Here is a 19,143-nt window from a genome sequence, read left to right on the forward strand (position 1 = left end):
GAGGGTTCAGTCCCTGGTCAGAGAACTAAGATCCTACATGTTGCAGAGTGGTGAAAAAATAAAAAACAATGTACAGGGACATAAACCTCAGTAAGAATTTAAAAGATATGAAGAATCTGGGACATAAGTTACCACTTCTAATAAGTGTGAGTTCCCCTCTGATTTGCTTTATGGGAAGTGTATTCATTAAGGACATTTCCCAAAGCATTTCCATCCAAGTAAATACAATATTTTTACATAGCTGTCTTTTAAAAATAGAAATGCATTCCTGACATTATTTATCATTTTTTAATAAGTGAAATAGCTTAAAATGAACGATGAGTGATTTCTTTGACAGTTATATGGTAGATTAGATGTGCAGAGAATTCCCTTCTGGCCAGAACATTTTAAAGTGACCATTTTAAAGGAAAAATATATGTAAAATATTGGAGCTCATGTGAGAAAAACAATGGAAATCCCTGAGAGGACTGGAAAGCATGATTTCACAATGTAGAGTGAGGACTGGCGGTGATGTTTGTGCCGAAGGTTTCTTAGAAAATTAGACCAAAAGGGAGGGACAAGAGGAAAAAATAGTGCCCAGGCAGAATGGGAGGTCATATTGGAGAGAACACTGTGTAAAACTTGGACCCCAGAAAGGTGACTTCTCAGTAGATAAGTTGGAGAGAAAATTACCTGCATACAGAGACTTGCTTGTTAATGTCTTGGGTCTGAATGGAGAAGCGGGAATAGTATCCCCAAAAACCACCTGAATGGAAGCTTGCACTCACATGGATTTGCAACCAGGAATTCGTACTGTCTGAGAGGCCTGAAAATCTCTCAACTGGTAACCGTGTTGATAGCACTCCTCGTTGGCTGTGAGTCTCTGTGTCTGGGAAAATCAAGAAGTTTTTCCCACTTGTTCTCTGTTTTACATATGGTAATGTGTTTGTTTCCATGCTATTCTCTCAATTTGCCCCACCCTCTTCTTTCCCCCCCGCTGTGTCCACAAGTCTGTTTTCTGTCTGTATCTCTGTTGCTGCCTTGCAAATAGATTTATCAGCACCATCTTTCTGTATTCCATATGCATGCGTTAATTATACAATATTTGCCTCGGGAGAATCAAACTTAAATCTCTGTAGACCTCAAAAACATTTTAATGGATAAAGTTGTAAGAAGTGTGAGCTTGCACGAGAAAACAACCAACTGTGAGTTAGTCAGGTATAGCAGGTTTATATTTTCCAAAGATGGCTGCCACAACATTTCCTGACCAGTGTGCCCTTCTAGAACCTTTATAGTCTGCCGTCAAGAAGTAGTGTCTATTGCTGTCTCGTACACAGGGTTATTGTAAACTAATACAGTTATGTAAAGTCTAAAAATAAAATAAAATTAAAAAAAATAAAAAAAATAAAAATAAAATAAATTAAAAAAAAAAAAAAGAAGTAGTGTCTAAAAGTTAAAAAAAAAAAAAAAAAAAGTAGTGTCTGTCTCATTCCACTAAACCTAAACCTAGCCAGGCCTTTCCGACTGCTTTGACCAAAGTCAGTCAACAAAACATACAACGGAAGTGATACTGTGTGGCTGTGTGAATTCTGAGGCTAAGTCCTGGAAATGCCACACATTTTTTCCTTGGTCTCTTGGGATGCATATTCTTGCAACCCCTCACCATGCTATGAAGAACCCCATGCCGTCCATGGAGGGACCCATGTGGAGTTGGACTGGGGCCTAAGCTGTCAGCCAACGCGAGTTTACCAGCCTTGTGAGAAGCCTTAAGGACATTTTTCTGTACCTCTCGGGTCATGATTTCCACCATCTTCCAAATTTGGTGGACCTGTTGATGCTGAGTGTGAGAGGTCTTCTGAATCAAATTCTTGTGTTTTTAAGTAAAACCAGCACAGAACAGATGAAGCAAGTAACCATCTGTAGTCCTGACATCAACACCAGCTTCAGTCATGGTCTGCCATTTTGACCATGGCATGACATTTTGCAATGTAATGGCATTACATTTCTGTTAGGTAAGATCCATTTTATGGAAATTAGTCAGGCAGTTTTTGCCTTGAAAATCCTCAGTAATCAGCTTGTCTCTGCTAAATGTTAGCTTCATCCTTCTGCAGATCAGTAAGGCTCACTTCAAAAACACTACCTTTGAGGCCATCAGATGCGATTTTTGTTCTTTGAGTTCCTTGTAACTAGTGTTTTTCTAGTTTATCTTATATTGAACATACTGCTTTTACATCATACCAATCTTTCTTAGCTAGCTTTTGTAAGGCAATTCTTCTTGCTGACAGCTTTGGTGCTGCTCAGAGAGCCAAAAGGGCCAAGTTGCTTTTTCGTGTGTGGGTTATACTTGTAATTTGGAGACGTTTCTGTATACCTGTTATATAGTTCAATAAAAATTTTACTGAAAAAAAAAAAAAAGACACCATAAAGAGTGCAAAAATAAGCCACAACTTGAGAGAAGTATTAAAGAACTTTTCAAATATTTTCAAAAAAAGGAAGTAGGAAAGTCATGAACAAATTTATTTCACAGAAGCAGAAATAAATGATCTGTGAACATATGAAAAGATACTCAATATTTTCAATAATCAAGGAAATGCAAATTAAAACAAAGAGGAACTCTTTGCTCCCCACCCCCTACCAGACTAGGAAAAATGAGAAATAAGAATTATTGGTGATGATATGGAACAGTGGGAACAGTCCCACTGTTGGGTGTGACCAATTGGAAAACAATTAGGCTTTACTTAATGGTTCCTATATCTATATATACCCTAGTGAACTTTCACATTTAAGTATGAGTATTTAAAGTACCATTCATAATAGCTAAAAACGTAAGCAGCCCAAACATCCAGCAACTGTAAAGTAGTAAATAAACATGGTATATTTGTCAAAGGATGACTATTTAGCATAATGTTAATTAGGTATCACTGCATGCATCTTCACAGAGGAATATTGTAAATACATTATAAGGATCAGAGAAGGTAGTTAAAAATGATAAGATGATGCTCTTCATATAAAATTTAAAGGCAGGCAAATCTAACATGTTGTTTCATGATACATACAAAGTAAAATTGTAAAGAAAAGCAGAAGAAGAATAAAATTGTATGATGGTCGTTACCTTGGGATAAGACCTATAATAGAAGAGCACACAAGGAAATGTGGTTTGTGTGTGACATATTTCACAATAAGAATTTTTATGAGTATATTGTTAAAAAGAACCCCAGAATGATTATTTTTCTAAGAAATATTTGGTAATGCAAGTGCTAGTTCTTTATTGATCTTTGGTAGGTGTTCTTGCATATAAAATCCCCCAGTAAACACATTTTGAATTTATTTTTCAAAGTTTCTTCATGTTAATGTTGCCCAATAGGGAACATAACTAGAAGAAGATGAAACAAAGAGGATTTATCCACAAGTTCAATTTCAGTTGGTTGTAGCCTTAGAATGAGAAATTGGGCCTCTTATCCTACTTGTCTTAAAATTGGCTTGTTATTTTTTAAAAGCAAGTGACTGTTCTTTATTTTTTTGGTGAGCAACAGAGGGACTCTTTTGCCTCTACATCAAGCCTGAGTCTGTAGTTTTAAAAAATCTCCATGCGTTCGTTGACTTCTCTTCCTGTTCTAAAGGAATGCGAAAGCCAATAATTATGCACAGGCCTGACCTACTTTGGAGGAACCAGAGGACAAAGAAACCCTCACTTTTCTTTATCATTTTTTTGTTAAAAAAGCAGAGATTTGGGGAGGTGAGGGCCAGAACTTTCTATATCCATTCTTTGAAAAATCTAACACAGTTTGTGCCTGTCTTATACATTAGAAGTTTCCCCATGAGTGTTGGTTGTAGACTAGGGGAATTGACACCAATGATTCATTGTGTATCTGTTGATCTGGAAATGTTTGGTCATTTCTCAAGGGTGCTATAGCTTTGAGAACTAAGGAGGAAAGAATGTATTGATTTGTTTTTAATTTGTCTTATTTTATATATTTGATTTTGTGAACACCTTAGTCCTTTTATTCCTTTTTAAAAGTAGTAGCTAGGATCTCACATATGTACTTAAGTTAATGAATGAATCAATTGGAACAAAAATTTGGACTAGTCATCCCCTTTAGTAGTTGTTGTGGTTGCCCAGTAGCTGTTACTCTAGTTCTTAGTTCTATTTCCTGTTGTTGTTTTGCTAAGTTGGTAGCTTATTATCATCTCAGTTTTTAATATTTGCTTTATCCATTGATTTTTTTTATAAATAATAAAAAAGTGCCCCCTAAATCTAAAGCAGAACTCTTTTTGGTTTGTTAGTAGTTACTATTGATAATTAATAATTGCTAAATAAATAATGAACAAAGGTGTACAGCTAGCCAAAAAACACACTAAAAAGAAGCTCAGTATTACTAGTCATTAGGAAAATGAGAATTAAAACCACAATGAAATATCACTTCATATCCATTAGGATGGCTTTAATTTAAAAAGATGGACAATAATAAGTCTTGATGAGGAAGTGGAGAAATTAGAACCTTCTCTTGCTTTACTGGTGGGAATGTGATATAATGTAACCTCTTTGTTATTCCCTAACTGGAAAAAGGATAGTGCCATTTATGGAAATCAGGGAATGAGAAAGAGGGATAATGAAATTAGATTTTTTTATGTGTTAAAGATGTCTCTGGGACATTCAGGTGTTACGTTATCCACTGCTTAAAACTTTTCAATTGTAACTTTCAGGATAAAGTTCACCAAATCAATTTCTTTACCATGGTCTGTGAGGCCTTCCTCAGTCTGGTCTCCCTTCTTTACTCTGTTCTAACAACACTGGTTTTCTTTCAATCTTTGTTTGGTGTGCTTCTATTTTTGTGACCTTTGAACATTCAAATTTGGATAAGATTCTTAGACTTGGATTTTTGGTTTCTATATTTGCATCTTCCTAATTTGGCTATAATTTATGGTTTAATTAATTTGACTTAATTGTGACACATTCCCTTTCATCTAGTCTACCATTATTTGTTGTATAAGTGGAATGGAAATTGTATTACTGATTATCAGTGTTACTGGTATTAATGGTAGGAGATATAGAGTTTACCAATAGTGAAAATATTAGCAACAAAAATGCCAAGACTTTCCTAGTTGGGCAGTGGTGCTGTGATTTAATGTATTAAATTGCTGTTTAAGTGAGAAAGGCAATATGCGTTTACTCACTGAGGTTGTCTCCCATGTGGTAAATGCATCTTCCTGTTTATCATATGGTCCTACACTATATTAGCACTATAAAACTCGATGACTTGAGTGTTCAAGATTGAGAACTGTGTAATGATTCTGATTTATTTTATGTGAATGAACTTTGAAATTAAAAACAGTAAAATGAAAATTTTAAAGAAGCAATACCAAAGTCTCTCAGAGATCTACTTAGAGATTGGCATGGTGAGACCTTGTCTTGATAACTCTGTTTGCAAGTCACTTACAGTTACACCTTTCATTTAGTCAATGAGGACCTTGAGGACTGTAAAGGTAAAGTAATTTGCCCAAAGTCCCAAACGTTTCTTAGAGATGGAGTTGGGAATTGAGCTCTAGATCCCAGTTCTCAGTCCATTGCTCTTTTTGCTGTCCCAGAAATTTCTAAATTGTTCTCCGGAGCCCTAGGGTTCTGACGAGTTTTGTCTGTCTCTGAACCTTTTACCCAGAGTTAACCAGAGTAGGCGTTTCTCCCACTCCTTGTCTTCCCGTATTAGAATTTCTATGAGATTTTGTTCAGAGAGGAAAAGATTCTGCTTCTATATGTTAGTTTTTATGTCTTTGCTACATAGAACTCTTTATTTTGTGCCATCTTCTACTCAGAAAAGTACATTTGACTTATTAGAGCTTTCTTTGACTTTGTTTCAGAGAATGCCAGTGTGCTGTCTAAAGAAATCTGTGACCCAGAGATCTCAAACAGACTTCTAAATAGGAAGGGATAGTTATTTTTAGAGTGAAGTTATTATCAATTAACATTTTATTCCCTCTCCCCTCTATTTTCCCTTCATTTTTCTCATCTCATAGATCTTATTCTTTGTGATTTTTTTGGATGGAGTTTTCCATGGTCTGTTATTTTTCTAAAAAGATATTTATGCAAATATGTCTATCTTAAATGAAACTATTTCTGATGTCTGGAGATTCTTTTGGGTCTCTTTGGCAGTGAATTAGGAGACATCTCCATTTGCTTAAACACAGTGTTGTCGTAAGATCAAAAGAGGGCCTTGTAGACAGTGTGATAAATAGGCTGGTTTTTGCTTAAATTGTAGATACTTTTAATGATTTTAAAAATCCTCACTGTTATTAACTTCTCAGTATTTTAGTGAATACACAATTATGATAACTTATTTAATAGTAAAATCCTTGCCGTTACTTGTAATAGCTTTTCAGAATTCTAGACTTACACTGTAATGTCAATTTAGGACTGTTTTAGAAAGTCAGAATTTAGGATGAATGCTCTTGCTAAGGGAAAGGATGAGCAGTCTTATTAAATGGTAACATGCTTCATGTAGTTGTGTTTTACAGTTAATGTGGGTGCAGATTCCCCTCGAGGAGGGCATGGCAACCCACTCCAGTATCTTGGGCTTCCCAGGTGGCGTTAGTGGTTAAGAACCCTCCTGCCAATGCAGGAGACGTAAGAGATGCAGTTTTTCTCCTTGGATCTGGAAGATCCCCTGGAGGAGGGCATGGCAACGCACTCCTAGAGAATCCCATGGACAGAAAAGCCTGGCGGGCTGCAGTTAATAGGGTCGCACAGAGTCAGACATGACTGAAGCTACTTGGCGCACACATACACACAGTGATGTTAACATGTATGTGATATATCAAATAATAATTATAACCTGTATAATAATGAGTTATATTCTGCTGAAACCCTTTTTCAATTTTTTTATGGCATTGTTATCAACATTACTGCTCCTGCCTTTAAAATAAATATCAGAAATTTGACAATTTACCAACGTTCCCATTAGACTATCCAGGGGGAGAGATTTAAGTTACCAAAACTTCACTGTTCAGCACATGAAACACAAACCTTCATTATGGAAATAAAATCTGTTTGATTTGAAAATGTGACGACTACTTAATATAAGGAACTCATTGAGGTCAGCATATATGCCAAAAGCCATCACACAAAACATTCCCATTTTGGTGGAATCCCAGGAGGGCATTTCCTGCCAGCACTGATGGTTTGCAGCTGGCATCAGGAAAGCCCCTCAGAAGATACTGGGTGCAGTATTCCTGATGGGCACAAGGGAGCTGGCCCTTCAACTCTGGGCTGCCGCAGGGAAGACAGACAGCCCAGTGTTATAACCATTCAGACTAGAAATGCCTGGCTTTTCGAAGATCTACATTTTGACAAATAGTTCACAGTACCGACATCTAAGGATATGTGACAGGTAAAAGTTTCAGAAATAGGGTAAAATGCTCCCTGATAATGGAGATTGCTTCCTATTTTCCTGTAGTCTTCTTTGCCAAATAATTGGGACATGTAAAGAGATGAAGGATTTAGAGTGGTTTTCAACTGTTATTGTGTTCCCTTGGTTCACTCAACCTCCTGCTACTGCAGGCTATGTTATTAGGCCTTGGGGGCATATTAATATAATTGGAAACAATTTAAAATATGAACTGTTGCTGACTTTGTGCACTGCAAACAACACTGCCATTCATTGTAAGGTTAGCAAGATATTCAACCTAATAAATCTCCGTTGGGGAAGTTTACAAAGTTATGCTCTGCCAGTTGAGTTTAGCTCTCTTTCCAGCCAGTGCTTTAAAAAGATTTGCGTGTTCTAGGTGCTACATCTGAATGTGCCTAACAGTACAGACTCCTTGACAAACGCCATTCTTGGGAAGAGCGCAGTCCTTCTGTGAGTCTGTGTTATTTTTACCTATGAGCTGGCACTCCAGGAAAGAGTAGCATGTACTCCATTAAGAAAATTCATCTTGAAATCCATTCAGCTTTCTGCTTCCTTCTAACCTCATAGTCCAGGCCATTGCCAAGTTCTTTACCCACATGTCCCATCCTTCTTCTCCGGGATGAAAATTTCGTCTTTCATAGCTTAACTTCTCACCATAACTTTAAATTTCTCTTTGGGCTAACTGCTGCTCCCTATTTTTCTTTTATTTCAAAACTTTTCTGTAACAATTACTATTGTTTCACTGTGCCGTTTTCTGCAGTCTTCTTTTTTGGTAGCCACTAAACTATTAGAACTTCTTTGTTCAGCCATTTAGTTCTATACTGCCCAGCCCCTTCCCTCTTCTCAAAGTTCCAGTTTGCCCTCCAGTCTTCTTTGGGCCTCTCTCTCTTTTCTGCCCTTCCTTTAAACAAGCCTTCAGGGCATTTTTAAAAATAGCTGCTTTAGAATTAAATCATCAGTCTCATTCTAAATCCCCCTCCTAGGGACTTTCCTGGCATTTCAGTGGTCAAGACTCCACACTTCCAGTGCACGTGGTGCCTTGGTTGTGGAACTAAGCTCTCACATGCCACGGGGAAATAAGACCTGACGCAGCCAAGTAAATAAATAAATATTTTAAAAAATCTTTATATTCCTTTCGCTTAAGTGGTAAACCAACAGCCCAGAAGTTGGTTTATTGCTCTAGAGTGCCAAAGAATTGATGCTTTTGAACTGTGGTGCTGGAGAGGACTCTGGAGATAGTCCAGGGAGATCAAACTAGTCAATCTTAAAGGAAATCAGCCCTGAATACTCATTGGAAGGATTAATGCTGAAGCTGAAGCTCTAATACTTTGGCCACCTTATCCAAAGAACTGATTCATTGGAAAAGACTCTGATGCTGGGAACGACTGAAGGCAGAAGGAGAAGAGGGTAACAGAGGATGAGATGGTTAGAAGGCATTACTGATTCAATGGACATGAACTTGGGCAAACTCCGGGAGATGGTGAAGGACAGGGAAGCCTGGCATGCTGCAGTCCATGGGGTTGCAAAGAGTTGGACATGGCGAGTGAACAACAAACAACAAAAACATACAAAGTATTTTTGGCACCATGTTAAATGTTTAAGTAACAATAATAATAATGTCAGTTAGTCTGAGAAGGTTGCCCATTGTGTTAGAGACACTCCTAGGACTTCTTTTTTCTGAGAGCGTAAATACTAACCAGATGGGAGTCATTGAAACTGAGAAATTATTTTCTTTTTGCCTTAAAATTTTTTCTTCTATGCCTTGAATTCCAAGTAATCACCAGAAAATTTCCACTTATTAATTATTTTTATGCCAACACACCATGTTTTGGGGCTTCCCAGGTGGCACGGTGGTAAAGAATCTGCAATGTGGGAGACGCAGGTTCAATCCCTGGGTCAGGAAGATCTCTTGGAGTAGGAAATGCAACCCACTCCAGTATTCTTGTCTGGAAAATTCCATAGATATAGGAGCCTGGTGGGCTACGGTCCCAAAGGGTCAGACATGACTGAGCACACAAGCACGCAGTTCTAACTTAGAAATGTTTCCAAGAAGGATGCATGTTTCATTTTCTTCAGGTATGTTTTGTCTCTTCAGGTAAGCTGTCACTTCTGTATCTCCCAGACATTGTGCATCGATGAACTATTTTATTTTCGCTATTTATTATAGCCCAAACAAAGAAGTATAGAAAAATAAAAAATCACCTAAAAGACCTGCTAGATATTTTAAACTATAGTTGACCCTTTTTTGTTTCTTTTATTAAAACTTTAATCGACTCTTGAACATTGTGGGGATTAATCCACATGTAACTAACAGTTGGCTTTCTGCATCCCTGTTTCCTCTACATCTGAGGAGTCAACCAACCATGGAACATTTAAAACTGTTCAGTTCAGTTTAGTTCAGTCGCTCAGTCGTGTCTGACTCTTTGCAACCCCGTGAATCACAGCACGCCAGGCCTACCTGTCCATCACCAACTCCCGGAGTTCACCCAAACTCATCTCTATTGAGTTGGTGATGCCATGCAGCCATCTCATCCTCTGTCTTCCCCTTCTCCTCCTGCCCCCAATCCTTCCCAGCATCAGGGTCTTTTCCAATGAGTCAGCTCTTCGCATCAGGTGGCCAAAGTATTTCAGCTTCAGCATCAGTCCTTCCAATGAACACCCAGGACTGATCTCCTTTAGGATGGACTGGTTGGATCTCCTTGCAGTCCAAGGGACTCTCAAGCGTCTTCTCCAACACCACAGTTCAAAAGCATCAATTCTTCGGCACTCAGCTTTCTTCACAGTCCAACTCTCACATCCATACATGATCACAGGAAAAACCATAGCCTTGACTAGATGAACCTTTGTTGGCAAAGTAATGTCTCTGCTTTTGAATATGGTTGGTTGGTCTAGGTTGATCATAACTTTCCTTCCAAGGAGTAAGTGTCTTTTAATTTCATGGCTGCAGTCACCATCTGCAGTGATTTTGGAGCCCAGAAAAATAAAGTCTGACACTGTTTCCACTGTTTCCCCATCTATTTCCCATGAAGTGATGGGACCGGATGCCATGATCTTTGTTTTCTGAATGTTGAGCTTTAAGCCAACTTTTTCACTCTCGTCTTTCACTTTTATCAAGAGGCTTTTTAGTTCCTCTTCACTTTCTGCCATAAGGGTGGTGTCATCTGCATATCTGAGGTTATTGATATTTCTCCCGGCAATCTTGATTCCAGCTTGTGTTTCTTCCAGTCCAGTGTTTCTCATGATGTACTCTGTATGTAAGTTAAATAAGCAGTGTGACAATATACAGCCTTGATATACTACTTTTCCTATTTGGAACCAGTCTGTTGTTCCATGTCGAGTTCTAACTGTTGCTTCCTGACCTCCATATAGGTTTCTCAAGAGGCAGGTCAGGGGGTCTGGTATTCCCATCTCTTTCAGAATTTCCCACAGTTTATTGTTCAGAACTGTAGTTTTTACTGTTGAAAAAAAATTCATGTATAAGTGGTTCTGAGCAGTTCAAAGCCACATTGTTCGAGGGTCAACTGTATTTCCTTTGCGGTTCATTGAGAACTGACTAAAATCTTATCTTCAGTGGTCCTGTTGAGCCCTCCTATCTGGAGTTGGCTGGAATCCTGATGGCTCAGTCATTCCTTAGGCTTGACAGCTGCATATTTTCTCTAAAACAGTTGTGATGATGTGTAAAATGGGTAGAGTAACGAGTTCTTTTCAAATGCATATCTTTGCTTTGCCCCTTAGTACTTGATTTCTTTCTTATAAACTAAAATTCGAAATCCTTGATTGGTTCCAGTGTAAAGGTGAGGATCTCCCCAAGAATATGAACAGCTTATATCCTCAATGTGGCCACGTGGTACATCTTTAATCCTAGCCCCTTAGTGCCTAGCACTAGACTATAAAGAGAAGTGAAAGTTGCTCCGTCGTGTCTGACTCTTGGAGACCCCATGGACTATACAGTCCAGGAATTCTCCAGGCCAGAATACTAGCATGGGTAGCCTTTCCCTTCACCAGGTGATCTTCCCAACCCAGGGACTGAACCCAGGTTTCCCACATTGCAGGCTGATTTTTACTAGCTGAGCCACAAGGGAACCCCATGTGGGTTTAACCTTTTAGTCTGATTTCTGTAGTCTGTGGTGGTTTGGGGTTTCTTTAAACCTGTTTTCCTGATGACAGGTCTATTTTCTAGTAAGTTTAAAAGAAAAAAAGCTTTTTATCAAGGCTGATTGTAAAGACATTTAATAAATTCCTTTTCTAGAAGCCATTTCAACTGGGAATGAATTAAGCCTTATGGAAAGAATTAAGTCCAACAGGAAAAAAAAAAAAATTGACGATTTTCTCAGTTTTCCCAAAGGTGGTACCATTCTAGGTTTATAGGAGAGAAGTTAATTCATTACATACAACAACGCCTTATTGTTCTCAGTATTTGATCCAAGGACCCCAGAGTTTCCAAAATTCTTTCAGTGAGTCCCCGAAATTCTTTTAGTGAGTCCCCAAGGTCAAAACTGTTTTATAAATATTCAAACATTATTTTTATTTTTCACTCTCATTCTCTCACAGTTACATAGTGGAGATTTCAAAAGACTACATGATGTTTGCTGATCTTATTACCCTGACGGCTGGTGAAATGTGTGTTTGGGTCTTCTTCTGTCTTAAAAATTTCTGTTCTAATTTCTGATTTTAATTTTAACCCAATTTCTAAGTAAATATTAATAGATATTATACATATGAACAACCCTTCTTTGAAGGTTCTCAGTAATTTTTAAAAGAAGGAATCCTGAGACCAAGAAGTTTGAGAACTGCTGTGCAGCTGAGTGTGGGACTTCCCTTCTCTCACAGAATCCCAGTTGGGAGTATCAGTAGCTGCTGGTGAGCTGTGCAAGTGTGTTGCCTTAAGCCAGGCAGGTATTCAGTAAACATTTTTTAATGGAATTAAATTGGGTTCTTGGAATGCAGCTTTTGAGACCTTATTTAAGATTCTGCCCAGGGCAGTGTTGGAGCATTGAGTTCCTTGTAGCCTGCCAAGTTTCTTCGAGATGGGTGACTGGCAAGTCTCAGTATTGGGTCAAGTATTTCAGAAGTCATTTTCATGGAATATCTGCTTTAACTGATGGCTTATTGGCATTATCTAGAGCAGTGCTGTCCAATAAAATGAAAGCCACCTATATAATTTTAATTTTAGAGTAATCATATTTTTAAAACTAAAGACTTGTGATATTAATTAGGTTCCCTTCAGTTTTATTGAAGTATAATTGACAAATAGAATTGTAAGATACTTAAAGTATACAATATGATGTTTTGAAATGTATATATTGTGAAAGGATTTACTCCAGTTGAGTTAATTACCGTATCTATCATCTGACATAGTTATCTTTTCTTCCTATTAGGTGGGAATATTTAAGTTCTACTCTCAACAAATTTCAGTTATACAATACCATATTATCAGCTGTAGTCACCATTTTTTACATTAGATCCTCAGACCTTATTCATTTTATAACTGAAAGATTGCACCTTTTACCAGCCTCTCCCTATTTTCCTCACTCCTCAGCCTCTGGCAGCCACTTTTCTACTTTCTGTTTCTATGAATTTGGCTCGCTCTTCCTTTTTTAAAGATTTTACATATTAGTGATACTGTGCGATAATGTGATATTTGTCTTTGGCTTATTTCACTTGGCATAATGTCCTCCCAGGTTCATCCATTTGTTGCAAATGACAGATATTTTCTTCTTTTCTAAGGCCCAATAATATTCTGTGGTATACATACACCAGATTTTATTAAATCATTCATCTGTTGATGGACACTTAGGTAATTTTAATACTTTGGGTATTGAGTGAACATTGCAAGACAATCTCTTTGAAATAATGATTTTGTTTTCTTTGGATATATACTCAGAAGTAGGATTGCTGGTAGTTTTACTTTTTATTCCTTGAGGAACCTCCATACTGTTTTCATAGTGGCTGTACCAGTTTATATTCCCACCAACAGTGTTTAAGTGTTCCCTTTTCTCTATTTCCTTGCTGGCATTTGTTATCTTGTCCTTTTTGATGGTAGACATCCTAACAGGCAGGAAGTGGTATCATTGTGGTTTTCATTTGCATTTCCCTGATGACTAGAGATGTTGAATCCCTTTTCATGTACCTGTTGGCCATTTGTATGTCTTCGTTGAAAGGATATCTGTTTAGGTCTTTTGCCTGTCTTTAAATTGGATTTTTTTTTCTTTACCTGAGTTGTATGAATTCCTTCTATATTTTGGATATTAACTCCTTATCAGATACGTGGCTTGTAAATAAATTTCCCATTCCATAGGGTTGCCTTTTTATTGAAATTAGGTTTAATAATATATTTTATTTAGCCTGGTATATCCAAAATATTCTTTCTACATGTAATCAGTGTAAAAATTATCAGTGAGATAGTTTCATTCCCTTTTTATTGTTAAGACTTTGAAATCTGATATGTATTTTTGCATGTATAGCATATCAGTTTGAACTAGCCACATTTCAAGTGCTCAGTAGTTACATGTGACTGGTGTCTACTCCATTGCACAGCACTAATCTAAACCATAAAATGATTCTAGACCTGAGCTGAGAGTAATCTAGATACTAGATAAGCTTTGTCGTATAAATAAGAGAATACAAACTTAGCTACAGAAGTTAATATAAAGACAGCCTCTTAAAAATAATTAACAATGGCAAAATGCCTAAATGTTAGTGCATTTCTATGAGAGGTAGACTTCTTTTCATAAAAGAATATAGAAAAAAATAAAAATTAAAAAATCTTTCTCTGCACTGTTACAATGTTTTCTCTTAACTTCTTAAAAGCGTTCCGTTTGTTTACTGTATCCCGTGAAATGATTATGCGTGCATCTGCGTACTAGTTTGAGAGAGTGCTCTTTCTCTTTTTGGAGGAATTTTAGCAACTGTGGTCTTTGCATTTTCTTCCTAAGTAGTTTCTTTTTTTTTAAGCTGCTCATTAATCGTAGCATCTCCCTGAGTGAAGAGACCTGCTTATTTCTGATGGGTAAGGAGGAAAGGTGATTTGTTTTGACCTTAATACTGAACCTTTTCGTGGCTCATTGGCTTTTATTGTCACCTTATCTTGCCTGTGAATGTGACATCAGGGTATGTGAGTGAATTATTGCCTGTTGTGAGGAAAACACTGTTTTCTAGAACTTCATTCCCTAAGAACATTACTGCACTTAGAAAAATTAGGTAAGAGTTAAAGAAACTGTGGTTTAGAAGTGAGAACAGGAGGAAATGGCTGTTTTCCCCTTCTAGAATGAATAAAGAACTAGGACTTTAAATTTGGCACATTATAAGTTTAACTTTTCCTTATACCACCTGTGTATTAAAAAAGAAATTTGTTGAATGGACATATATTGGGTAAGGAAATTCTTAAGGACTCCCAATAATCTGTATCTCTTTAGCAACATATTTGATATAATACCATGTTTAATTAATACTATTGTCAATTCACAAGATCATGCTCTTTGCAGGATGAAAGGATTCTGTGTAGAGTAGTCAAACTTAAGAAATATCTGGTCTGCTGGTAATGTGTTGGAAGTTTCCCTCTTTATTTGTTATGCTTTTCATATGTATGTGCAAGTGTGCGATTCATGGATTTTTAACACTGATCTAAAAACATTCTTTGAGAGTCTTCTGTGTACCTGCCCATTTACCTTTTGTTATCGACACACTTTATTTTTCAAGCAACTAGTATGTACTACTTTTAAAGCCTTTATTATGTAGCCTCCAGTAATCTGTGACAGTGAAAAGTTATGGTCATTGGTCTCTTCAAGTAGTCTTGAAATAATTAGAACTACCTGCTTGCCAGCTACCTGCTCTCTGACTTGGTAGTTTCTCTGTTTCACTGGTATTTTTTTTAAGGTATTGCTATTTAGAAAACTTCTACTCCTCAGTTTGCAGCTAAGGTAGGAGCTGAGTGCGAGGAAGTTTCCGTCTCTGTTAGTAAGTGGTCCCATTAGGTGCCCGTGCAGAGTAGTCCCGTGGCCTCCTCCCTTGTGTTAGCTACTTAGCATGGATGGAAGGGGGCCCAGCCTGCCTTGAGGAAGCAGCTCCCTCCCTCTTTGACATAGCCTTCAGGATCAGGTCTTGCTGTGGGTTCCATCCTGTGGCTCAGTCTGACTTTGCTGAATGAAATGCATTTTCTTCCCAATTCTATTTCTTCCATGTTCTTCCCACATCAGCTGGAAGCAGCCTGTTCTAAATGCTGCCCACAAATGGTTAGCTATTTTGCTACTAGGTCCCCCAACTTACCCCTTAAGAAAGGAGTTGATGTGTTGCAGATCCAGGACTATGGTCACTTAGTGAAGCAAATCTAATCCTTGCCAAAAAATGCCTAACATTTAAGGCTTGATTCCAGAAAAAAAGGAAATAATGACAAAAGCAGTACCTGTAACTAATGTATATTGCATGCCAGGCATTATATAAGAAGGTTGCATTCATTAGCTTAGTTAATCATCAGTAACCTTTAAAGTGGCTTCTACTGTTGCCTACACTTGATAGATAAGGAGCCATGGGAAAATTAAATAACTTGGTTATATGTTACCAGACAAATCCAAAATTTTGAACATGGTGTCAGCTTGACACCATGTTCAGCTGCTAGGCAAAACTTCGCCTCCCTGGGTCTTGTGGAAGCTTAAATCTCACTATAAAGTAAGCAGGGACTTGGTGCTTTTATATATTAAAATCTCTCTGAATTTACTTCTAAGATTATGAAAAAAGTGAATGTGTTAGTCGCTCAGTCATGACTGACTCTATTGTGAACCTATGGCCTGTAGCCTGCCAGGCTCCTGTCTCTACTGTGATTTTTGTTGCTGTTGTTTTGGGAATTGTTCTTAGAGAACCAGCTGCAGATGCCAGACTAATTGCTGGCATTAAGGTCCTATATGTGGTCTTGTACAGTGATGGGAAGAAGAAATGCTAGTGGTTAGGGGCCGTAGGATTCAGGACAACTTATTAGAAGATCAGTTAGCTGGTGAGATTTGTTAATGTTTGTGCTATTGCTCCTTATAAAATTCTTTTCCCTCTTTTCTGCCCATCTCAATTCTGTGTCTTCTCAGGTTCTCTCTTCTTTGTGAAGTCTTTACCTGTGTTTACTTTTTCTCCCCCAGGTGAAGGTCATACTTCGTCCTCTATTCTACTTATACCATGTACATAGCTTTATTTATTGTATTTCCAGTGCTGTGTGGTTGGCTGTTTCACATATGTCTGTCTTCTCTACTCGATTGTGAGGTCCCTGAAGTGAAGGCTGTGTCTGGTTAATCTTCGTAGCTCAAGCCACATCCACCTCATTTTATCACATTCCATATTCAAGGCAGAGCTTAACTCAGAACTGAGCTGGAATTGCTCTGCTTGTGCCTTCCTTCCATTAGTCCTTAACCTAACAGAAGAAACAACTCCAAACAAAGTTACTGCTGTGCTGGTCATTCTTACATTTGAATCATTTACTATGTGTAGTTCCATACTGTCTTTTTTTATTTGGGCTGAACTTTTTTATTATTGACATCTTTGCTTCCCTGGTTTTCTTTATCTTTTTTTCTCAATAAGGGTAAATTTTCTTTTCCTCCCCCAGTGTATAGACCCATGTAATTTTAGGAATTGAAAGGTGCTAAATTTGCTTAGCCCTTATCCTTCATCCAGCTAATATTTGTTGAGTACATCCTGATTGAGTAGTTGAAAAAGACATAGAGATATTTGGGGGCAACCCAATATTTTTAATATTTAAGAATAATGAGGAAGTTTAGATTTACTAGATTAAAAATGTCTTTCATCATTTATTCTGTTTTTAAATGTGTGCTGCTGAGTAACTTAAGAATCACGAGCAAAATAGAAAGATGTTTTATGCTGAAGCTGTATATATACAGCACAGAAAGATCTCCTAAAGATTTTTTTAGGATTATCATCAAGAATTTGATTCTAAAGCTGAGCTACCTGGGCTTCATTCTTCGGTCTACCACATACTAGCTATAAATTACTTCAGTTCAGTTCAGTCGCTCAGTCGTGTCCGACTCTTTGCGACCCCATGGATCGCAGCACACCAGGCCTCCCTGTCCCTCACCAACTCTTGGAGTTCATTCAGACTCACGTCCATCAAGTCAGTGATGCCATCCAGCTATCTCATCCTCTGTCATCCCCTTCTCCTGCCCCCAATCCGTCCCAGCATCAGGTTCTTTTCCAATGAGTCAACTCTTCGCATGAGGTGGCCAAAGTATTGGAGTTTCAGCTTCAGCATCAGTCCTTCCATTACTTAGTCCTGGGTAATTACTGAATCTCTATGTGTCTCAGGTTCCATATTTGTAAAACAGGGTTGATAATAATATGGAGTGTTGTAAGGTTTGAATGAGTTAGTATTTACAAAGCACTAAGGATTATATAGTGTATATATACTGGCATATAGTAAGTGTTCAGTATATAGTGTGTGTGTGTATATATATATATATAGTAATACATAGTATATAGTAATTGTCTATATATAATATAGAGTATACATATAGTATATAGTTATATAGTATATATATATAGTATATAGTAATTGTCTATATATAATGTAGAGTATACGTATAGTATATAGTTATATAGTATATATATAGTATATAGTAATTGTCTATATATAATGTAGAGTATACGTATAGTATATAGTTATATAGTATATATATAGTATATAGTAATTGTCTATATATAATGTAGAGTATATATATAGTATATGTATATAGTATATAGTTCAGTATATAGTAATTGCTGTTGCCACCGCCACCACCGCCCTTGCTACTCTCACTGTTACTGGATTATAGAAGCACCTCCTGAGATGTGGGATGTGCCTGTGGAACTTCTAGTCAGACCTCACCAAGTCATCATTTACTTATCATATAAGCTTCTTGTTTTAATAAGAAGCCCTGCATATCATTCTCTGCACCAAAGCATGATTTGCCTAGATTGCAACCGCATCTGCAGGGTAATGAAGTATTTTGTTCTGGGGTTTTACTATAGGAGCAATTTAAGAAATGGCAGAAGACCCATTAGCTTTTGGAGTCTGTTCCTTTGAGACCAACTTGCTAGGAATCCATTTCCTGTCTGTTTAAAAAGAGTAAATTTATTTTCTTCATTGACGTCCTGTAAACAAGATAATGGCAATTTGTATTTTGTGGAATATGTTTTAAAGTGGATTTAATTTTCCTTAGTAAATGCTTTTTAATAATGCATGAGTGAATTTTCTTTCTCTGTTGTCAGGTTGCTATCAAGATCATTGATAAGACCCAGCTGGATGAAGAAAACTTGAAGAAGATTTTCCGAGAAGTTCAAATTATGAAGATGCTTTGCCACCCCCACATTATCAGGCTTTACCAGGTAGGATCCCTAGTGGTGTGGCGCAGGGCAACAAAGAACCCAGGGTAGTCACTTGTGTCTGTGGTTACTTTTGAAGAGAAGGTGGGTGGGTGAACATCTGCAACTTTTTTTTTCTATGTTCATATGTTCATCCTACTATTTCCCCACCCTATTATCCCCCAACTCAGTACTTCAGTTTCCCCTGGGGATTTACTAGTAAGCTCTAGCTTACCTAGGTAAGCTTGGATTCCATTCTTAGAGTTACACAAAAAGATTATTTAGAAGATGATGAGAACCTATTTATTTAGGTCAGAATCCTAAAGCAGAATGGGAAACCCAAAAGGAACAGAGAATTTAAAGAGACTAAAATAATATTAACTTTCACAGCATTTTTGAAATACCAGTGTCTGTGATCATTTTATGAATTATC

The 19,143-nt window shown here is 37.4% G+C and overlaps 1 protein-coding gene across 4 annotated transcripts in view; it reads left to right on the top strand.

The window, feature by feature from the left end:
- The window catches only part of SIK3 (SIK family kinase 3), a 264,012-nt gene that overhangs the window by 128,288 nt on the left and 116,581 nt on the right, over positions 1–19,143 (top strand). For all 4 annotated transcript variants that reach the window (XM_006056875.4, XM_025266844.3, XM_006056876.4 and 1 more), the window contains exon 2: positions 18,618–18,734. In XM_006056875.4, coding sequence (XP_006056937.2) covers positions 18,618–18,734 — 117 coding nt within the window. The remainder of the gene's footprint in view (positions 1–18,617; positions 18,735–19,143) is intronic.

This window comes from Bubalus bubalis, chromosome 16 (assembly GCF_019923935.1).
Source record: "Bubalus bubalis isolate 160015118507 breed Murrah chromosome 16, NDDB_SH_1, whole genome shotgun sequence".
NCBI lineage: Eukaryota > Metazoa > Chordata > Mammalia > Artiodactyla > Bovidae > Bubalus > Bubalus bubalis.